The sequence below is a fragment of the Tasmannia lanceolata genome, unplaced genomic scaffold (assembly GCF_043159265.1).
Source record: "Tasmannia lanceolata isolate RefF3 unplaced genomic scaffold, GAP_Taslan_0.1 ptg000024l, whole genome shotgun sequence".
NCBI lineage: Eukaryota > Viridiplantae > Streptophyta > Magnoliopsida > Canellales > Winteraceae > Tasmannia > Tasmannia lanceolata.
The window spans coordinates 2,947,102-2,971,624 of NW_027518701.1; the positions used below are offsets into that span (position 1 = coordinate 2,947,102).

At 38.9% G+C, this 24,523-nt stretch overlaps 1 protein-coding gene across 1 annotated transcript; it reads left to right on the plus strand.

The window, feature by feature from the left end:
- On the plus strand, positions 1-23,704 carry LOC143857219 (elicitor-responsive protein 3-like). The gene is made up of 5 exons (XM_077367636.1): positions 1-198; positions 7,355-7,420; positions 9,192-9,318; positions 18,185-18,299; positions 23,284-23,704. Exons 1-5 carry the CDS (start codon positions 132-134, stop codon positions 23,371-23,373), a joined length of 465 nt encoding a protein of 154 aa, XP_077223751.1. The 5' UTR covers positions 1-131; the 3' UTR covers positions 23,374-23,704.
- Positions 23,705-24,523: the final 819 nt, after the last annotated feature.

Below are 24,523 nucleotides of genomic sequence, written 5' to 3' on the forward strand. Positions count from 1 at the left end.
AACCCGGTTCATAGGTTTGCTTTTTCCGTGTGAGGATTGATACAAATACCTCCTTCAAACATTCATTTGCAAATCCATTTCTTTTCTTTTCCTTCATTCCATCTCTCAAACGATTCTAAGATCGATCGAAAATGCCTCAAGGAACGATCGAAGTTCTTCTCGTCTGTGCCAAAGGTCTCGACAACACTGATTTTCTCTGTGAGTTTTCAAGAATATCTCATCATTCAATACCTCTCTCATTTCTTTTAATTATCTTCTGCCTCAATATCCCTCAGATCTTGCTTTTCTGAAACTCATTTGAATTTCTTCATATTAATGCTGTTTTTTTCTATTTTGTTTCTTCAACTCTCTGTTTTTTAGGTTTTTGTTTTGGGTTCTTTTGATCTGTGTTTTTCCCTGGAATCTCTCTTTGGCTGTTCTTCTTCTACAGTTTTTTTCAGATCTCGATTTTCTGGCACTGATTGAAAAATGTTTTTCGTATATATATTTTAACCTTTCTATTTGTTAGGCTTCTGTTTTGATTCAAATGAACAGCGCTATGCTTTCCTGATTATCTGTTTAGATTTATCTGGATCTGGATTTTTTTTCCTTCATTAATTTAATGTTTCTCCAATGAATTGGTGTTTTCTAGGTTATTTTAATCACCTGTTTGATATGTTTCTGTTTTTAATATTTCCAAACAATGTTTTTAATAATCAGGAATTAGAATTTAAGTTGGTGTTTTCTTGGATTTTATTCTTCTTCTCTTTAAAAGGATTCTTTTACGTGTAAAACCCTCCAATGAAGAGGAAAAAACCACAGGGTGAATACTATGGAATATCCACTAATCAAAGTGGGTAATGTAGCGTCTCTCTCGAGTTTTCACCCAAAACTTAAGGAAATACAAGAAATTAGAAAGATACTTTACCTTCTTAGGAATGGCCAATCCCAATTTCTCACCACAAATACGCATTCCAATCTTCAAGATGGAAAAACCAAATCCTCGCGAAGTCTCCGAGCATTAAGAGGATTCAACGGTGAGGTGAAAATCTTCAAGAAGAATGCCCAAAAGGGCCTTAGATTCTGATCCCGAGCAAAACCCTAAAACCGTTGTTCTTCTTTCTTCTCCTTCTCTCTTCTTCCTATCATGTTTTTTTTTTTTTCTTTTCTCTCGTCACACCCACACACGACTTCTTTTTATCTCTCCTTTTGTTTCTCTTTTTTGCGATTAGGAAACATCTCTAGTTTCCTATATTCAATAGGATACTGTGTGTGGGTGTGGGGCCCACATCATGGGGCTGGACCCCGCAACAATTTCAACCATCCCGTGCCATCATGGAGACTCCCCCGGGTCGACTTCCCCCCCCCCCTTGGCCGCATTCTGCATTTTGCCCCTACATTCTGCATTTTGCCATACAGAGTTAATAAAACTCCTTTGACTCTTTGGACTTGTGACCCCGTCGACCTAGTAGTCACCCGCTGCAGTTGCGCTCTTAGCTGTGTCCATGCTGAGTTGACAAGGATTTTTCTTGGCTGCATTTTGACCCATATCCTCTTTTTTAAACACTGATTTTAACTTATCCATATGAGAGACATTATCTACTTTTATTTTAAATGTGTTTACTTGGTTATTGTTTTTGTTTTTAAGGAATAGTTTCTTTTTGTGTGAAAACTATTCTTGACTGAGTTTTTTTTTTGAAATGACATACATTTTATTAAAATGAGAGAGGACCACTAGAATGCGGTGGTTGGAGATACATAAGAAAGCTATAGAGAAAATACAAACCAAAAACAAGACTCTAGGGAAGAAAATAAAAAATCTCCAGGCTCTCTCTATTAGCTCCAGATCTGGTTAGCCGATCAGTGAACATGATGAAAACGAACTGACCGCCCCTCCACTTGATCCTTAATAATCTAATCGATCACCTCTACAAACCTCCAGGATTAGGCCAGCTACCGACCGTCTATCTAATAACATTGATGGAATCTCCCTCCACAACTAGTTTGTCCAAATCACTTTTCTGAGCATGAGGACTACCGCTGTAACCTCTGTCTTTTTTGAGTCCTTAGCCCCCAATGGGTCCCAAGTAAGCTCATACAATCCGTACGAGGAGACCTCACTCTTGATGGCCCAGGGTTACCAATGCTAGATCCATCAAAGTTTAACGTCATCCAGCCAGGGTCAGGGGTTTCCATCTAGGGGTTACCGATTCCACTCTCTCAGAGCTAGAGTAAATCTCCTTCGAGCATCTATTAATATCTAAGTTAGAGAAGAGTTGGAAGGAGGGCGAGGATCCTCACCCAAGAAATAATGATCGAGATGATTTTATTAAGTGAAGGGCCTTTGACAATATTTTTGAGTGGCCTTGCATTCCTCTCCTTCAACGAACTGAAATTGTGGCTAGCAGAGCCACCCTCCAAATGATCCTTTCTTCTGCAGGCCAGGGCACGAAGTACTAACTATCCAATAGATCAATCAAACGAAGTGGGAAAACCCAAGCCATCCCAAATCTACCAAGGATGCAACACTACTGCTTTTTACTAATTTTTTTTCTTCATTTCCTTCCATTCCCGCTTTATTTATGCTGGAATTTGGTTTTCTCATATGAATTATGTTTTCTAGTTTTTCCTTGTGTCCATATTTTCACTATATATATATATATATATATATATATATATATATATATATATATATATAGAGGAAAAGGATTGTGAGCTTGAGCGTTCCAATCAAATGGTGCGCTTGAGCTCTCAAACCCATGTGGCCCACATTGTTAGGATGATCCAAAGCACTCATTTGAAAGGCCCTTACATAGATAGGGTGTGTACAAAATATCAGCTCCATAGGATCATCCTAACCCATCCATTTGAGGAGGTCAAAATGGACAGACCACAAATCTGCCCATTTTTGCCCTCCACTTTTGGAGGGGTTAGGATGATTCAATGGAGCTGATTTTTGGTACACACCCTATCTATGATAGGGCCTTGCAAATGAATGGTTTGGATCCTCACAGAAATTGTGGGACCCATGTGATTGGTGCACTCAAGCGTACCATTTGATGTTAGAGCTCAAGCGCACGAACACATTCCTCATATATATATATATATATATATATATGCATGTGTGTGCGTGCGCGCGAACAATATTTGTCAGTCTAGTCACTCTCTTTTTCTTTTTCCAATCTTCTGTTTTAGTTTCTTCGGTCACTTTGCGATAGGGATTTCATTGTAAAGTTTGTCTTCTAGTTTATCATAATTGTTATTAGTGTTGTTGTTATTTGCGTGTTAGCTAGGTTTTGGTTTTAACACATGACCCCTGAGTAATGCATAAGCTCCTGAAAATCGTGCTCTTTGGCTTTTCTTTTGCTGAACTAGTCTAAGCATGGTTTTAAATTTCCACGGAAACCGACACGAAATGACTGAAATGTTTCCGTTTCCGTCCCCACCGAAACAGAAATGACCAAAATGCATAAATCAAAATTGAAAGTGTAATAGTCGTATACCATATTAGTATGTAATATATACTATATTAGTATGTAATATATAATTATTTTTATACGAAGTGAATGAAAAATGTGTAGCATGTATTATTTATACATATTTATATGAATTACATGTGAATTTTGGCAGGTAATAAATTGTTTGACATAAGCGACAGTGCATGTCATTGGGTGTTTGATTTTAAACCATTATGGATGGTTGTCTTGCTTATATGATAATTTATAAGTGCATATTTGTGCTTATTCTAGCTTTTCCTGAAGTTTCATCTTTAAATTCTGTCATTTGCATATGTTGTAATACGTTTCCTTGATTTTATAGTATTTCCACCGAAACCGAAACGTTTCTGTTGCGACCGAAATCAAAGCCAAAATCAATATTTAAAACCTTGAGTCTAAGTTCCTTCAATAATTGAAATTTCCTTTACGAGCTATATTTTTTATTATTTTATGTCTGTACTTGTTACAGGATTTTTGTTTCTGATTACTGTAAAAAGTGATTTTATCTACAAGATCATTCTCTTTTGCATCTACTGATGTTGTAGTAACTTATTGAAATATCATTATTGCATCGGATATTTGATTTATTTTATCGTTATTTTTACGTGCTATATAAGTTCCTTCTGTTATTTTATCATTTTATCTACAAGACCCTTCTCTCTAATTTAGTTTTGTTCTGTGTATTTTTGTTCGATTTCTCGGATATTTGATTTCATTTTAGTACAAATATTGTTTTCTTGAGTCCTTGTCTACATCCATACTGCTGCTAGTTCTTTGTTTATGAGCAGCAACTGTTCCTATAAAATATTAAGACTCTAACCATTGCATCTTGCTCTCTCTTTCTTGTGCTTTTTACAGTGGATAATTGAATTTGTCAATGAGAATGACGTTTTCTCGGGTTTTCAGCCACACTCTTACCAGGCTATGTTTCTAATCATATGAACATCAACCTTCTATTCAACTTCTCTCTAGTTTTGTTTTGTTTATCTTTGATTTAATTCCCTCAGATTTTTTTCAGAGCTTCGAACATACCCCCACCCCCTCCTTTTCTTCTCTCACAAATAATATTTTCTAGGGCATTTTTCTATCCATAATTTTTCTGGATCTCTGTTTTCTAATTCATACAAACATCAGTTTTCTTTGGGAACTCTTGGCAGTTTGGAAGAGATTTTTTTTATATACTTCAATATTCACACTGGATATCTCGTTTCTGATTCATACGAACAGTGACTGTTAAACATCTCAAGACTCTAGTCCCTTTGTTGTCTCTCTCTCTCTCTCTGGTGCCTATTTTTGGTAGTTATTTGAATTTTTTTCATAAGAATGATACATTTAGGTTTTTAATCCAAAGTCTTACTAAACCTCTATTTCTTATTCATACGAACATCAATTTTCTCTCTATGCTCACTCTAGTTTTCTTTTTCTTGTCTTCTTCCTTTTTAATTCGTTCACATCTATCTTTTCCTGTCAGAGATTTGATTTTTCATGTTTTATTCATTCTTTTTATCCACAATTTTACTTGGACCCTTGCATTTTCGTACGAACATCACTCTTCCCTGTAGCCTCTTGAAATTCATTGACTGTCTTTTGTACCCTTCATTCTCAATCCTGTTACGATTCCTTGAATCTTGCCTCTTGTGAATGGTCACTTGAATTTCTTTGTACGAATGTTGTTCTAAGGTTCTTCATCCCTTTGTTTAGTGTTTGCTACCTCTTTGTTTTTGGCTAATATGAATTATGAACACTAAGTTTCTCTGTAAGATCTGCAAATTCACATTGTCATCTCTCTCTCTCATTTTCATGTTTTGATTCTTTCGGTTTCTTTTGGGAGATTTGAATATTTTCATGCGAGTGATGTATAATCATACTTTTAGTAGGGATCTGTTTTTCATGCTTGTGTTATTTGTGTGGAAAATCATATTCACAGGCTCTTTCTGTGTATTTATGTTTTATAGAGCTGCATTCTCATTACAGAAATTTGATTTTTTTTTTCATATGTTGGAGTTTGTTGATTTTTTACCATATGTTTACTAGGATTTTGTTTCATTCATCCAATTCATAAAAATGCCGATTTTCTCATTGGGTTTTCATAAATCCATTCATAATTTTTCCATTTTATCAGTTTTCCATTTTTGTTCTAGTACCATCAGATCTGCCTTATTTGGGTAGAAATTTGAACTTAAATACAAACGGTGTTCTCTAGTTTTTTTTTTTCCTTTTTTTTTCATTGTTATGCTCGCTAAGGTCTCTGTTTCTGATTCATGAAAAAAATACTTTCACTGTTTGTTTTTTAGAGTATCATGATAACTACTTGATCTAGCTTTCCTTTGGGCTGTAACTTTAGTTATTGAGAGCATATTTTAAAACTCCCCCGCATCATCGTGGACTCCCTGAGTCAACTCCCTTTTCCCTTGGCCACATTCTGCATTTTTCCACCGCGTTCCGCATTTTGCCCTACAGAGTCAATAAAAACTCCTTTGACTCTCCCGAGTTATTACCGCACCAACCGAGTACTCAGCCACGTCAACCGCGTTCTTGGTCGCGTCTGTGCTGAGTTGATAAGGATTTTTCTTGGCCACATTTTGACCCGCATCTATGTTTTTAAACACTGAGAGTATGATGTTAACTTCTGATCTAGCTTTCCTTTAGGCTACAAATTGAAATTTTCATATCTGTTATATTTTACTCATGTTTTATCGATTGCTATTTTTGCTACTTTTCCATTTGAAATTATATTGAAAATATGATATTCTCTGGAAGTTGGTGAAAGTTTCATGTTAATTTCCTGGTCTTGCTTTCTTTTGGTGGCATTTTGAGTCATGAACCACATCTGCGATGATTTCTTTTTTGGCAATGACTCAATGCATTTAGTAGGTTTCTGTTTTTGATTCCTACGAAACACAAACTTCTATTTGGGCCCTCCAATATCTTCTTCTTCTTCAAATAAGTGACTATTAAGAACCCAAACAACAAAAAACAACATCAGCCGTGCTAGCTGAACACACAAACAAAACTGGAACCACCCCCCGGCATGTGGCCTGCTGCAAGCAGGGTATCTCATCCATACTCCTAGACTAGAACAATCTATCCCAAAAGTTGCTAGTTTATATGCCCTATGGTTCCCTTCTCAATGTATATGGGAAAGGGAGTACTAAGTACTCGGATAACCCATTCTTCACATCCCTGAATAGCCTTCGCATTCGTAAAGGGAATGCCCTTGTTGTTAAGCTATTTGATAGATACTAATCTATGATTTAGCCGGCACTTTGAATTCACTGCTGACACACGTGTCAACACATATCAACACCCCTTTCGACACTCGTATACGTATCGCTAGTAGTGTTAAGACTTAATGTGGGCATATCAACATGTTTTTGTGCTGTGTCAAATGTGAAATACTATTTTTTGCTTGGCTTTTTTTGTTTCAAATTTTCGGAGCTTGTTTTTAGAAGTGACTTTTTCCTGAAATGAGTTTATTGCCACCAATTCTGAAAAAATTGAGTTACTCTACGATCTGAATCATTGATTTCTGGGTGTATGATTAATATTTTTTTTAAAAGGTGTATGATTAATAGTTTGACTTATTTATGTCACAATTACCAGATTTCTTTTAATTTTAGTGATTGTTTTTTGATAAACTGGTCATTGGCACTAGTTTAATTGTGAGAAATGAGAATGGTGAACCTATTCTGATATTATTTTGCAGTCAGGTCCCTACTACTTAATTACATCTATTCATTTTTATATTGGAGTTTTCTAAATAGACATCTATTTTAAAGTCTTGTCCAACATAGCAATCTTATCTCAGTTCTGTTTTTTAGGTTTATTATTAGTTCACTGTCGTATGTTTGATGAGCTTTAAATGTCAAACAAAACAGGTAACATGGATCCTTATGTTATCCTCACCTGCCGCACTCAAGAGCAGAAGAGCAGTGTTGCATCAGGTGCATTTCTTAGCCTCTTTAAATTCTTGGATGCCTGAATCTGGCATTGGCCACGATTAACAGTGTTTGATCCATCCGCCACATCTGCGGCTGTGGATCATATAAAGGCGAATATGTTTTCAAAATCCTTCTTCTTATACGATACTTTCTTTATTTGCTGCAGTTTTCTTTCTTTATTCAGTCCTCTGGTTCGTCACATTGATCTGGTTGCAATTTACAAGAACCATTAGATAATTAATTTGGCATAGGTGTAAAAGTTTTTTCTCATGGAAACGATATGGGAGTAGTGGGTCAATGTCTGGAATATAGTAGGGTAAGTTTGAAGCGCTAAAAGTTGGGTGTGTGGGGTCTCCTACAGCAAGATTTTAAAATTTGACACCTTAAGGCTTTCTACTTGAAACTTGTCTGAGCAATTAATCTATTTTTCGAACTTGAAAACTTGATACTCAATTGTTGTTCTTCTAGTTTTAAAATGACCAGTGACCCACTTAACTTGACTGAAGTCAAATCGACTTAGTGAGTTCTTTGAGTACTTGGTCAAATTTCTATTCAAGGTCTTATCACCCTTAGGCCATTAGTTTCATTGAAATCAAGGAGAGAAATTGAGAGAGTAAGCCATTTTGCCACAAAAATGACTGCAGCCTTGCTTTGATTTGCATGCCAATTTGGGCTGGATTATCTTTTTGGTTCATTTGGTTTTCTTCTCTTTCCCCTCTACCCAATAACCAACAATCTGGGTTTGCTGTTTCTTTCCTTTTCTTTTGCAGTGAGTTCACTTTTTCTTTTTCTTATTCTTATTATGTTTTTCTCTCTCTTACCAACAGAAAATAAGAAAATAATATTATCATTCTAAAAATATTTCATTAAAGAATCTTCCGAAGTTGGTATCATAGCTTCTGACAGACAGATTTCAAAGCTTTTTGTGGCTTCCATTCCATTTGCCAGAACTTTTTTGTTGGGTGAATCTTCTACATAGAGTAAGAAGAGTATCACTCCCACTTCAAAAGTCCACAGTACCAAGACCGTTAGGGTCACAATGGAGCTTATTTTGTATTAAGTTTTTGGCTGATCCTCTTTGTTGGGAGATATCACGGTCCAAGTTTCCTTGGGCCTTGTTTGTTTTGGATTTTGAGAGTTGATCGAGTCCATTACTCTCAATGAACTCGATAGACACAGGCAGTCCAGGGAGGATAAAAGGGTATGGATATGGAATTCATTAGGGACTTTTCTGTAAAATCATATTATCTTCATCTCACGTCTAATACTGATTCTTCCAGAGTAGCTAGTCCACCAATGGAGTGGCTGATAGGCTTGCTAGAGAAGGGGTTGAGAAGGAAGAGATGGTGCTCTATGATTTTTTGCCTCTTCGAACCTTTATTTTATTCTTTCAGATGTATATTATTTTTTACTTTGCTCTGTACTTGACCATCTCCCAGACATCTCACAAGACCTTGCAATGGCGGGGCCCTCGTGCACTGGGCCGTCCCTTTGTACTTGACCATCTCGGTGTTTCATTAATAATACTTAGCCATTCAAAAAAAGAAGAAAAAGAAGAATTGATCTAGTCCAAAACTGATTATTGAACTCAAAATTGCTTTTAATTTTGAGTCTAATAATCAGTTTTGGACTCAAATTGATTCTCAAAATCCAATAAGAACTGGGCGCTAGTAGTTATACTTGTAATTTAGCTTTTCTTGCTTTCTTCCCAAATGTATTATTTATATCTGTTCTAATACCATAGTTTATTTAAAGTAACTTTGTGTTGCCACAGGTAAAGGAACTGAACCAGAATGGAACGAGACCTTTGTATTTAACGTTTCTGATGGTGTCTCAGACCTTACTCTCAAAATAATGGACAGTGATACCGGCTCCGCGGATGATTTCGTGGGGGAAGCAACGTGAGTACCCCATAAAATCTATGATTTTCTTTTTTTTTTTTTTAATCTATGATTTTCGTTCTTCTGAATTGTATCTCTTATATAGTCTAGATTGACTTATGATCTGTGTTGCATGGATTTGGATTTGCATTTTGGGGTCCGACACATATTCGAGGTGTTGGATTTGCCAAACCTCAAAATGTAGGATTTGTGGATTCGGTTTTTTTATCCCTCGATCCTCGAGGGAAGATCTTTCTTTAATGAAAAGTTTTCTATTTTCTATTTAGAATTGATTGGTCATACCTGTATTGCAATAATACAATAATATGAATGACTCGCTATTCACTCGGTTTCTGGGTCATAATCATAAGATTATGTAGGAGAGATGGCCGAGTGGTTCAAGGCGTAGCATTGGAACTGCTATGTAGGCTTTTTTCTGTGTTTCAGAATACGGTTAACCAACATGTTAACTAATCGATTACGATAAATTGGATCGGATTTTGCAGTTTTTTCTTCTGCAGTACCTCGACGTGACATGAGCATGTTTCTTGTTGTTTCTTCAACAATTTCTGATCTCTAGTGGACCTCTCAGTAGGATTCGAACCCAGATTAAGTTCTGACCCTCTGTCAGAGAAAAAAGAACAAATTGATCTTGTAGGATTCCCAAGAAATTGTCGATTTCTTCCGGAAGCAGATGATTATTCATCTGCTTCTCACGTTCCGTGAATAGCCGGGACATTGAGGAATATCCAGAAAGGCATTTCGGGAATCGATCTAATTCTATCTCTGTTCGTTCTGGCCGTGCCTAAGGGCATATCGGTTGAAGTAGATTCGTTCTTTTGATCAATAAAAACCCCTTCCCAAACTGTACAAACTTCTTCCAAAGCATACGGCTTTCTCGATGTATATGATGATATCTAGACAGATGGATCTTATATGAATCGTATGATGAAGTACCGCATGAATCCGATCCAATTTATCGTAATCGATTAGTTAACATGTTGGTTAACCGTATTTTGAAACACGGAAAAAAATCATTGGCTTATCAAATTATCTATCGAGCTGTGAAAAAGATTCAACAGAAGACAGAAACAAATCCACTATCTGTTTTACGTCAAGCAATACGTGGAGTAACTCCCGATATAGCAGTAAAGGCAAGACGTGTAGGCGGATCGACTCATCAAGTTCCCATTGAAATAGGAATGGCAAGAGAAATTGTCTCTAGATATTAGGAAATAACAATGTGGAAAACAAGACAAGGATTCCCTACAATGAAACTGTCAACAATTGAAAGGGATGTAGCACAGCTTGGTAGCGCGTTTGTTTTGGGTACAAAATGTCACGGGTTCAAATCCTGTCATCCCTACCTATTACTTCTCCTATGGGCAGTAACGAGGGATTACAAAACTTCTACCCCGAGCACACGCAATGGAGCCGTAGACAGTCAAGTGAAATCCAATCCACGAAATAATTTGATCTATGAACAGCATTATGGACAGCATCATTGTGGTAAAGGTCGTAATGCCAGAGGAATCATTACCGCAGGGCACAGAGGGGGAGGTCATAAGCGTCTATACTGTAAAATCGATTTTCGACGGAATGACCAACACCTCAAAATGTAGGATTTGTAGATTCGGTAATTTTTATTAAATAAAAAAAATATAAAAAAAAAAAAATATATATATATATATGTCTGTGTGTATGTGTCTATATATATAGATAGGGAGAGAGAGAGAGAGAGAGGCGTGTCTACTCTATAGAATAGATAAGTTATCTACTCCGTCGGCCCCAAATACAGTGGGGGCCCACATTGTTTGGGTGATGCAAACCATTCATTTGATAGGCCCTGACATAGATAGGGTGTGCTCGAAAAATCAGATGCATAGGAGCCCTTCGATATGTTTTAGGTTAAAATGGACGGGTATAAACCTCCACAAAATGGCCAGATTTGTGAAGGTTTATGTCCATCCATTTTAACCTCCGCAAATCGAAGGGTTAGGATGATCCTATGGAGTTGATTTTTTTAGAACACCCTATCTATCTTTGGAACATCCAAATTAATGGTTTGGATCATCCAAACAATGCATGCATGATTTTTTTGAGGGGCAACACAGATAAGTTATCTGCAGTACCCCGTAGAAACAACTTTCCACACACACACACACATATGTTAGAAATGGAATTAGGGTTAGAAGAGGGGAAGAAGAAGATGAGTGAAGAGATGGAGAGTCTCCACTAGGGAGCTCCTCATGTAAATGATGTATATATAGGCCCATCCAAGGAAGCAGGAATCTTCCCCCGCATCGTGGAATCGCGATTCCCTGGAACCGGATTCCGAATTGGGAATCTCGACGATTCTCCAAAAAGTGGGATCGTGCTTCTCCAACAACGGGATCTGCTTCCCAAGAAACGGGAATCACGCTTCCCCAAATTGGGAATGCGCTTCCCCGTCGTTTCCTATCGTTTTAATTTTATGGGAATCACAAAAATGGGAAACACGCTTCCCCGTCGTGCTTCCCCGGTGCTTCCCTCCACGCTTCCCTGTTGCTTCCCCTGACCCTTTGCTTCCCACTTCCTGCTTCCAACTTCCCGCTTTCGCTTCCCTCTCTGGCAACCTTGGGATCATCTAGGGCAACATGAGTACAAAGACTATAATACCCTCACCACTACAAGCAATACCTAAACTACCCTTACATACTCTTCAACACTCCCTCTCAAGCTAGAGTGTACATAATATGGAACTCCAGCTTGCTACAAAGAAACTACAACAAACAACTAAAAATAACAAATAAGTACAATAATCTCATACACACATCCATCTTGGTATAACACTCCTCAATCTGGTGTGGTGAATACATGATGAAAAACATAACAAACAAGACAATGATGAGCATGAGGGTACACTCGTCGAGATCAACAGCCACCAACAAATGAACAGCTCCCCCGTGAAGCAGCACTACGGCAATAGCGGTTAGAACAGGGTCTCCCCCTGAATGAGAGTCCGTCGAATAAATCTGCAAACTACGAAGGATTGAACCGTGCACCTTGGCAGGGGAATAACAACGATCCATCGAGCAAAAAGGCACACCAAAGGTGCGCACGTGAGCAATGACGAAGCACCACGAGCAGGAACACCAGCTAAGTAGCACCACGCCAATAGAAGATAACCACCGATGGGGAAACCATTAGAAACAAGGTCGACGGGGAAACCATCGCTTGGAGAGAATAAGAGATAGAAAAGATAACCAACCAATGATGGGGAAACCATCGTCTGGTGACAAGGTCGACGGCATGAACATCGTTGCCTGAAGACAAGAAGAAAATGGGGGAAAAGATAAACCAACCAACGATGAGGACACTATCGTCTGGAGACTAGTTCGACGGCATGGATATCGTCGCCTAAATGGAGCCGACCAACGATGGGGACACCATCGCCCTAGAAAGAGAGGTCGACGGGAAAAGACTGTCGCCTGTAAGAGAGCCATTGCTCGGAAAAGAGGGAATAAGGCATAAAGCCGAGAAGACAAAGGCTGAATCGGAAGCACAACAACACCCCCTCAGGCGAAACTACATGAGCTCGGAGATGACAAGACAAGGAGGACAATATCAAGACAAACGAAGAGATAAGGCATAAAGCCGGACAGCACGAAGAGACATGAAAACTAGAAAGACGATAATAATCACTAAGGGGACGAACGAATAACATAAAGAGAAGACGATAACACTCTCTCTCAAGAAAAGACAACATAATAATATAGCAACACTCCCTCAAGAAGACAACACAACAACATCGCAACACTCCACCAAGAAAAGACACAAAGAACTACATGAGAACACTCCCTCTCAAGTTGACGGTCAAATACCTTCAACTTGCAAAGAAAAACAGACAATCAAGGCACAACAGCTCTCTCAGACATTTCATCGAATAGTTGGTGTGCGCCTTGAAGAACAACTCAAAGGAAGAGAAAATAAAGAGATTTGGAAGGAGTTTGGGTATATTGGGAGCCATTTGGCTTCCCCAAATGGGATGGCGGTGATAAAGTATGGTCCAAAAGGGGATTTGGGATTGTGAGTTGAGAGTGAGAGTTTTGAGTGGAGGGCCAAAGAGCCCAAAAAATATAGAAAAGAGGATAAAGGGTTGGAGTAGAGATTAGGTTAATGAGAAAGAGGAAAATATGCCAAATAGGGTTTACCGCAAACCAAGAGGGAGTTTACGGCAAAGAGATCCAAATGGGTTGTGTGCATATATGCATACACCACACTCGCGCGCGGGCGCACACACAGACACACACAGACACACAGACACACACACACACACACACAGAGAGAGAGAGAGAGAGAGAGAGAGAGAGAGAGAGAGAGAGAGAGAGAGAATGCAAGACTGGAGAGAGATTTTTTTTTGGTTGTTTTTCCGGTACAGACAAGGTAGGTTGAACTTCACCGCAAGAGAAAGATTACATAGAGTTATTTTTTTTTCCTGTGAATATGCGATTAACTACTTTAAGCAAGGGGAGATGGAGAAATGGAGTGCCATTAGAGTTTTAGGTGTTTTGTGGTTGCGGGAAACCCAAAACAGGGTTTTACGAAAAAGAAAGAGAGAGATTTGAGAGATGAAAGATACAAACAAGGAAAGATATTTGGAGTGGGAAAAGGTTGCGCACAAAAAAGGGGTTGTCCAAGAGACTAAGAGAGAGATTTTCGAAAAAAAAAACTAAAAAAAGATGTAAGGAGAGAGAAATACGAGAGCGAGAGTTTATGGGGAGATTTTCGGGATTGTGGGGAGAGATTTTAGGGTATGGAGAGGATTTGGGCGTGGATTTAGTTTCTACGACAAAACCAAAATCGTAATAGAGAGAGAGAGAGGCGTGGATGGCGTGAGGTAAGATAAACTCTTCTTCTTTTCCCTTCCCATAGGATCTTTGCTCTGATACCATGTTACAAATGAGATTAGGGTAGAAGAGAGGAAGAAGAAGAGAAGTGAAGAGATGGAGAGTCTCCACTAGGGAGCTCCTCATGTAAATGATGTATATATAGGCCCATCAGGACAACATGAGTACAAAGACTATAATACTGATGCAGTGCCAACATGGCAGCCATGTCATGCTTAGGTGGTTTTGGTGGACTTCCAAGGTGCATTCCCGCAATAATGTTGCTGGCCCGTTTTGAACCTAAATTTTGGGCATCTAAATGGCAGAATCATAGAAAGTGGTGAACTACAAAGTTGTAGGTATTTTTGAGATCTTTCCAACAAGTATTTATGCTCGAAAATTGGACAAGTTGTTAGAAAGTTATGGCAGTTTTAGTGGACTGTGTCCGTGGGTTCCCAAACCGGTCAAAGTTAGTGAGTTCCAATGCAATTAATGTTAGTTTAATCCCTAAGTTAGCTTGTGGAGGAAGTGGACGAATTTTCTTTGGTTGTCTTTTATTTAAAGGGTTAGAAACCATATTTAGAGGGGATTTTGGATTTAGATTAAGTTATGTAATTGATGGAATATCAATTGGGTTGAGTTTTGCTCCCATTTTCTTCTTCTTCTCTTGGATGTGTTCTTGAGTTATAATTTTCTTCTTCTTCCCTCTTAAGCACCCGCATTATTTGGTGTAAGAGCCAACGTTACTCTCTTGGGCTAGGTTTGATTTGATTTCATGGCGGCTCGAAGAGGTAGAGGAAGGCGTGGTAACCAAATGATGGAAGATTTGAGAGATGAAAGAGATGATGAACTTCAAGTGCTTCGAAGACAAGTTAAGCAGCTTACCATGCGACTTGAACACCAAGAGGCTCGTAGTGAGCGTGGTGGATAAAGCCGTGGAGGTTCTAGTGACGAGTCTGATGTGAATCCCTTCGCCAATACTCGTGAGGAGGCCTGGTTGGGAATGTTCTATCGTGATTTCGACACCGTCAAGATTGATTTGCCGGAGTTCCATGGTTGTCTACAACCCAAAGAGTTTCTTGAATGGCTTAGTACCATTGAGAAGTTCTTGGATTATAAGGAGACACTCAATAGCCAACGTGTATAGCTTGTGGCTACGCTTCAACATGGTGGGATAAGGTTCAAGAGATGAGAATCCGCAAAGGAAAGTGTAAGATTTCTTCTTGGGAGAAAATGAAGTCAAGGCTTAAGGAGAAATTTCTTCCATTGGATTTTTGTCAAATTATTTTTTCTCAATTCAACAACTTACGTCAAGAATCCAATGTGTTGGACTACATCGAAGAATTCTACAAACTCATGGCTCGTAATGATATTCAAGAGGGTGAATTAGACAAGTGGTTAGAAAGTTATGACAGTTTTAGTGGACTGTGTTTGTGGGTTCCCAAACCAGTTAAGGTTAGTGAGTTCCAATGCAATTTATGTTAGTTCCTAAGTTAGCTTGTGGAGGAAGTTGGACGAATTTTCTTTGGTTGTCTTTTATTTAAAGGGTTAGAAACCATCTTTAGAGGGGATTTTGGATTTAGATTAACTTATGTAATTGATGGAATATCAATTGGATTGAGCTTTGCTCCCATTTTCTTCTTCTCTTGGATGTGTTCTTGAGTTATAATTTTCTTCTTCTTCCCTCTTAAGCACCCTCATTATATATATATATATATATATATATAGAGAGAGAGAGAGAGAGAGAGAGAGGCTACACGTATGGAGAGAGAGAGAGAGAGAGAGAGAGAGAGAGAGAGAGGCTACACGTATGGAGAGAGAGAGAGAGAGAGAGAGAGAGAGAGAGAGAGAGAGGCTACACGTATGGAGAGAGAGAGAGAGAGAGAGAGAGAGAGAGAGAGAGAGAGAGAGAGTTGGTGAAGCTACACATACGTGTAGCTAACTTAGCTACACCAACGGCTTAAAATATAGTGGGCCCACATTGTTTGGGTGATCCAAATCATTCATTTGATAGGCCCTCACATTGATAGGGTGTGCCCAAAAAATCAGCTCCATTGGATGATCCCAACCCTTCAAACTGTGGAGGCAAAAATGGACAGATTTGTGAAGGTTTTTACATGTCCATTTTTGCCTCCACAAATTGTAGGGTTGGGATGATCCTATGGAGCTGATTTTTTGGGCACACCCTATCTATGTGAGGGCCCATCAAATGAATGGTTTGCATCACCCAAACAATGTGGGGCCCACTGTATTTTAAGCCGTCGGTGTAGCTAAGTTAGCTACACGTATGTGTAGCTACACTTTCCTCATATATATATATATATATATATATGAGGAAAGTATAGCTACTCGATCGGCTTAAAAATTTTGATGGGATGGCAGGATTTTGACGATCTCTGATTATAGACGGAAATCAGATAAATAAGAAATGCTTGATTAGCAGTTGTGGCAGATTGCCTTGAGACAAGCAAACGTGTCAAGGAAATTTCGAACTTAATACCAATCACTCAAAGAAAAATGAATGTCTTCACCATTTTTTTCGATTTGTTTCTTCTCTGCATCCAACACGCTTCCTATTCTCCCATTTTTGGAGCAAACAAAGCAAGTATAACAGAATCACCCAAGTAACTCCGACTCCGACTCCGACTCGCTTCAGTAATTCTACATCTTTTGCCGCTCAAAAATAGGAAAATGGAGAATTGGTACGGGCAGCTCAGGATTTCCGAACGGAACTCTACCTCTTCCACTCTACATCGAAGACGAAAAATGGGAAAGCACAAAAATTTGCTTTTCTTGAGTGTTTACAAACTCACTCCAAAGTCCTTGAACCCCTACTTTCTAGGGCGGCAAAGTCGCCTTGAGTACTGTCGTCAACCATTGAATATCTACAATGTGTTTTCTCAAAGTCTGGTCTTTTTTGGTATGTCTTGTTCTTTGGTCGTTTGTTCATGTGGACTTCCAATATGTTCTGATACACAGGTTTTATCAATACTTCTGTACACATGCACTAACATATCCCAAGTTTTAATCTTTCTAGAAAATGATTAAAATAGCTTTCCTTTCATAGATTTTCAACTGGATATTTATCATAAGCAATGTTGAATCCTTGTCGATACGTTTCGACATGCGAATCCGACATGGATTTGCGTCGGACACATCCAGATTCCTATTGTAGCCGTGTCCCGTATGAATCCTGTTTTTTCAGACGAATCCGACACGCCGTTGTCTCTTTTAAAATGTGAATTTTCATTTAAACACGTTTTCTTCTTTAATTTTTTCCTTTCTTATGAAAGCTCACCCTATCCTCTCAATAAAAAACCCTAGCACCACGACCTTCCACCCTCGAACATCGACCCCCTTCTTCGCCTCTCTTTATAATCCTAACATCTCGACCCTCTACCCTCAAATTTTTCATGAATATATATATATATATATATATATATATATATATATATATGAGAAAAGTGTAGCTACACCATCGAGTAGCTAACTTAGCTACTCCGTCAGCTTAAAATACAGTGGGGGCCCACATTGTTTGGGTGATGCAAACCATTCATTTGATGGGCCCTCACATAGATAGGGTGTGCCCAAAAAATCAGCTCCATAGGATCATCCCAACCCTACGTTTTGTGGAGGCAAAAATGGACGTGTATAAACCTTCACAAATCTGTCCATTTTTGCCTCCCCAGTTTGAAGGGTTGGGATGATCCAATGGAGCTGATTTTTTGGGCACACCTTATTTATGTGAGGGCCGGTCAAATGAATGGTTTGGATCACCTAAACAATGTGGGCCGTATTAAAAACATTTTTTGTATGATTTCATTAGCCTAAAGCACTGGAATATTTTACTTGATTTTTTGTGATATATTTTTTGTTGTTCCTACGAAATGGGTGAATGTTTATATTTCCCTTGCTTAATTAATTTAGTTGTCTTTAGTCTTTACCATTCAAAAAAATAATAATTTAGATGTCTTTGGAGACCAATAATTTCCTTTTTTTTTATCTTATGGTCCTTGCAGCATTCCTTTAGAGCCCGTGTTTCTGGAAGGAAGTGTTCCCCCAATGATTTACAATGTTGTTAAGGACCAACAGTATTGCGGAGAGATCAAAATAGGCCTCACCTTCACTGCAGAGGTATTTATCCTCTTCCGTTAAGTTCTAGTTCTACTTATGCTTATATTACAATAGAAAGCCATTAACCACTGTCACAAATATTTTCCTCGGGAATTTCTAAGGAAGTGTATATCTTGGTAGATTTTAGATTTATTTTGTTACTTTCATGTCTATATCGGGAAAAGAACTTGAGAAAATAAATTTTAAAAAATATAATAATATAAAATTAAAAAAATTGTAGAATTATCTCAATATTCTTTTTATGTTTTCATGTTAAATAATAAAAATGAAAATACTGTGATATTTTTAAAATCTCAAGATTATTTCAGGGTTTTGTTTCTCTATCGAAATGTCAGCCATAAAATCACAATATTTTGAAAAAGTCAGAGATATTTCTGACTGTGCCATTAACTATATCATTTCTAAAACTCTTAGTCATTAATTGCTAATCATAACATTTAACTTCAAAACCATTTCACATAAGATTAAATGAAAATAAGTTTTAGAAGTATCCAAAGAAATCTTAAAACTTCAAAGTTACCGTTAAACTTTCAGAACACAATTTTAAGTAGGCCTTCTGTTCAAATAATCGATGCATATTCCCTTTCCCTTATCCTAACTAAAAATTGAAGAATATATAATCAAGTAGAGTTATTGAGATTCACTCTATTGGTAAACCCTCGCGTGAGTATCCATAGTGAAGGCTTATTCTGGATTTACTTTATTACAATCCACACTCCCATACTTATTTTGATAATGACACTCCTTATTCTGGTTAAACAACATTGAAAAGTTAATTAAAAGAATGTAAAACAGCAGAAATTTTATAGTATGTAGTCCAAGATTTCAAACAATGGCAGAGCAACGAAATGTAGTAATTACCAATAAGCATTTTAATAAAATAAAAATACGGAAATGTTTTGCCCGACGGATTTTCTCAACAAGTGGTATCAGAGCTGTGGTTGGAGCGATCGTCGAGGCCAGGTGGAGTGATCGTGGGTGCTGTGGTTGGATCGCGGGTCTTTGGAGTACAAAGATTGTCCAAGAAAGATTCTCGTTCGAGGTGGAGCGATACACCGAGAAGTGCGAAGTAATTTGAGATGGCGGTAAAATCAAGTTCTACTCAGTTTAACATCGACAGATTTGACGGAAAGGGCAGTTTCACCCTATGGCAAATGAGGGTGAAGGACATCTTAGTTCAACAGGGATTAGCTAAGGCCTTGAAGGGAAAGGATGGCAAGACGGAGAAGATGACTGATGTTGAGTGGGAAGACATAGAATCGAAGGCGGTCAGCACGATTCGACTATGTCTGGCAGATAGCATTATGTTTAACGTTATGGAAGAAGAAGATGCGCCTAATTTATGGGAGAAGTTGGAAAAGCTTTACATGTCAAAAATCTTGGCCAATCGGTTGTATCTGAAGCGGCAGTTGTATGGGCTGAAGATGCAGGAAGGCGGAGATCTTCTGGAACACATTACGGTGTTCAACGGGCTTGTGGATCTGCTCCACAAGGTTGATGAAAAGTTGAAGGAAGAAGACAAGGGCCTTTTGCTTCTTACTTATCTTCCTGATTCGTATGACAACCTGGTGACGACTTTGTTGTATGGTAAGGATACAATAAAGTTAGAGGAAGTCACGACGTCGCTCTTATCGAATGAGATGTGGAAGAAACTTGTTGGTGGAAATGAAGAGCATGGGTTGGTTGTTCATGATGGAAATCAAAGATGAAGGTCGTCTGACAGGGGATCGGAAAAAGGCAGGTCTAGATCCAGGGTCGGTAGAAAGGGCGTGCAATGTTACCGTTGCAAGGAATATGGCCACATCAAGCGGGATTGTCTAAAGCGAGCTGACCGAGCAGATAATGGTACTACGAATGCTGTGGTGGCGGTAACGGATGAGTAAGGTGAAGAGTTCGGAGACGTTCTCACAGTCTCCACAGGTAATAACACTTCTCATGACGAGTGGATTCTAGATTCAGGGTACTCTGTTCTTGTATGCTCCAGGAGGGAATATTTTAATACGTTTCAGAAGACAAGAGCGAGTGTAGTGTCCTTGGGTGACGGGTCTACTTGTGACGTCACGGGAGTTGGGATGGTGAAGATCAAAATGTTTGATGGAGTTGTTTGTACTTTAGGTGGTGTGGCGTATGTCCCAAAGATGCGAAGGAATCTAGTATCTCTTAGCCGGTTGGACTTCAGAGTTGCATGTTTTCAGCTGCAGGTGGAGCCATGAAAATCACATGCGGCTGTATGGTTCTGATGAAAGGCGAGAAGTGTGGCGGGTTATATCGTTTGGTCGGAGACACGGTGACTAGTGTTCCTAAGATCTCGATGGCTAGTTGGAAACAGGGTTATTGTGTGCGCATATGTTGGGTCTCTTTCGTAGTTGGTTCAGAGACAAGTTTCGGGTTGCAGACGATGGTGAGGTGTTAGTACCTGCGTTGGGGAGGATGGATCGAGATCCCTCTCCAAGGTTGACTGGGTGAGTCAATGGGTTGGTAGCTACACATGTGCATTGGCCGTGTTGATCGAATCAAGAGGAGTCAGAACCAAGTTGATTCGAGGGTGCGTAGCTGTTACTTCGGAAGGCCAATGGTGGTTTGCGGTAATAGCGGACCGGTCGCGACATCAACAGGAAATCTTCAGGTGGCTAGGAAATAAGCCAAGGTGGAGATTGTTGGGAAAGTTGCTTGTTTCTCACCCACCGAGTGTTGCTTGGGTGGGAGGCAATATGGCAAGAAAGGCAAGTGGGTTTTGTTTGTGGAAACCCAAAGGCTGTAAAAAGAAGAATTGTAAAAAGAAGAATTGATATTCTCCGAGTGCACAGCATAACGAGAGAGGGAGAGAGAGAAAGAGAAAAGACGTTGGAGAGGGATCGCTCCAACCACAGCTCTGATACCACTTATTGAGAAAATCCGCCGGGCAAAACAATTCGATCGTGTACAAATTAACAAAAAAGTAAAATAATAAATAAAGCCACAAGATGAACACCAAGATTTTACGTGGTTCGGCCAAGCCTACTCCATGGGCAAGAAACACGATCTTCCACTATGAGAAAAACAAAATACTAGGATTGCAATGGATTAAAACCAAAACCCACAGCCCGCAACCCTTTCCTTGCTTCTCAAACCCAAGACCGCACACAAGAGTAACCCGAGAGAAATCCACAAGAGAAAAGCCCTAGAAAAAACCCCAAGAGGAACCTAAGAAGAATCCCAAAGAAGAATCCACTTTCTCCTTCTTTCTCTCTCTTCTCTCTTCTCTCTCTTTCTCTCTCTTCTCTCTTCTCTCTTTCTCTCTTCTCTCTTCTGTCTTTCTCTCTCTCCCTCTCTCCCTCTCTCGTTTTGCCGTGCACTCAGAGAATACCGATTCTTCTTTTTATAGCCTTTGGGTTTCCACAAACAAAATCCACTTTCCTTTCTTGTGATAGTGCCTTCCCACCCAAGCAACACTCGGTGGGTGAGAAATAAGGCAACTTTCCCAACAAGAAATGATATATGCACTACCTTGTTTCAGTAATGGCACCCGTCACTTTATTTAACACTTTTCAACTTTGCTGTTGATAGATTTTGGGCAGTGATACCCCCTCCCTCTTCCTAGTCCACAGCTGGTACAACTACTCCAAACCGGTCTCGCTCTCTCTCTCTCTCTCTCTCTCTCTCTCTCTCCATCATGAACGGTTGGTGGGCCCAACAATTAATTTGTTTAAATATTTGAGCAAGGTAGGCCCCACCATGTTTTTCAAAATGAATTGTAAGGCCCACAGCACAGGATGATCTAAACCGTCCATTTGATGGGCCACATCGTAAATAGGTTGTGTCCCCAAAAATCATTTCCATAGGATGATCCTAGCCCTCCGATCTAAAGAGAAACTCCATATTATAGAACCTCTATCGATCAGAGTGTTGCGATCATCCTATGGAAATGGTTTTGGGGGCACAACCTATTTACACTGTGGCCCTTCAAATGGACGGCTTGGATCATCCTGTGGTGTGGGCCATACACTTCATTTTGAAAAATATGGGTGGGGCCTACTATTGGGCCTTAATGTTACCGAACGATCCACACCATAGGATGATCCAAATCCTCCATTTGATGGGCCACAATGTAAATAGGTTGTGCCCCAAAAGTCATTTCCATAGGATGATCGCAACCCTCTTATCTATAGAGGTTTCCATAATATGGAGTTTCTCTTTAGATAGGAGGGCTAGGATCATCCTGTGGAAATGATATTTTGCGGCGCAGCCTATTTACGATGTGGCCCATCAAATGGACGGTTTGGATTATCCTATGGTGTGGGCCTTACGGTTCATTTTGAAAAACATGGGTGGGCCTACCTTGCTCAAAGATTTCAACAAATTAATTGTTGGGCTCACCAATGTTTCATGTTGCAGAGAGAGAGAGAGAGAGAGAGAGAGAGAGAGAGAGAGAGAGAGAGAGAGAGAGAGAGAGAGAGAGAGAGAGGTTTGGAGTAGTTGTACCAGCTGTAAACTTGGGGGCGGGGGATATCACTGCCCTAGATTTTTGAGCATAATAACAGCATTTAACAGCTAATTAGATACATAAACTATGGTGCCATAATTAATTAGGGAATTGCTAGCGTCCATCGCAGAATTGTCTTCGACAACTGTTGTCTTCATTCACGAGGTGGCTAGTTTGACATGCGACAGACCAGCTACAAAATGCCTTTTGCGATGGACCCTAGCAAATCCGAATTATTAATTTTCGAAAAGAAAAACCATCTCCAAACTTCTTTTTTTCTCTTGGAAATTAACCCTAAAGTATGGGTTTTTCACCTTTTCCCATTTCCCTAAAACTATTTTTTCCTTCCCAGCGGTTTCATCTCTTTGTTTCCACGGAACACTTTTTTTTTGTTGTTGTTGTTTAAAGAATTTGTTTTCTTAGCAGCTGTCATGAAAATTACGATTTTGAAGTATGTCTACTGTTATGATAAAGCAACTTGGTTTGTTTTTTTTAACCGTTGTCAATAATGGGTTGTTGCAGGAAAGGGGTGAAGGGGGGTATGGAGGCCAAGAATATGGAACTCAGGATTACAGTGGAGAGACCTATGGTGGATGGAGAGAATCTTCATGAGGTGAAGAACCAACTTGTTACGATTCTGTGATACTGTTGCCATTGACAATTTCTTCATAATTTTCTTTGAATTCAGGCTTGATTTTACTCTAAAAGTCGTGATGAGGGGATGTTTATTAGATTACTCATAACTTGGTCAAAATAAAAATAGTAATAACAGCAGTAATATTCACTTGTTTGTAGTTTGAAGAATGTTTCCTAAGAAAAGTACTCTTATATCTTATAGCACTGGAGTTTTGTATTAAGTACTAGAAAGAAGGAAGTATAGGAACAATGCTGGTTCCTGCTTGAGCAAAAGAGATGATAAATTTATGGTGCATTATTTATTAGAGCCTCAACTGTAAAATAAAACCAAATAAGTTGTAAGTTTAAAAAAATTCAACGATTTTGCTAATGAGGATTGCAAGATTTAAGTTAGGATTAAAATTAGCAGTAGCCGCTCGCGTCTTCAATTTGTATGGATGGATTAGGGATGCAATTTGGGTTGGGTAGGGTTAAGCTTATGCGAAAAAAATGAATTGGAATCAACCTGAAATGTTAAAAGCTCAACAAAAATCCCCAAAAATTGACTTGAGTTGCATCCCTTGGATGGATACCATAAGAATTCAGTGATTAACATGAGAAAAAACTGGGTCTTTTATTGATTGATGAGAAAAAATGAGATCTCTTGTCCTTTGTACATGTAGGAGGACGTTTGTTTAGACTGCAACATTTAACACACCACCATTGTAGAGATGGATGTGGGTGGACTCACAGACATTCAATAGCAAGTGCCATTTTATTTTTTTAATGAATTCTCAGGGAATTTCTGTTGAATTTTTGGCTAAGTTTTGGTAAAAGTCTACGCACGAAGAAAATTTGGGGCGACTATTTATAGACCAAAACATGTAATTTTGTGAGCAATTTTGGAAAAAAAAACAGAAGATAATCTCTGCTTGAGTAAAATGAGGGACAGAGATTTTTGGGGCTAATTTATTAGCACCCTAATTATGATATATTTGCCCCCCCTTTTTTTTTCCTCTGGTCAACCCACTTGTGATGTAAAAGAGGCCGTTTGGATACTCGGATTTTAAAATCCGGGATTTCTTCAAAATTGTAGCTAAGAGACAAGAGAAGAAGCTGACCGGCCGTCGTTTTTGACTTCTCGCCC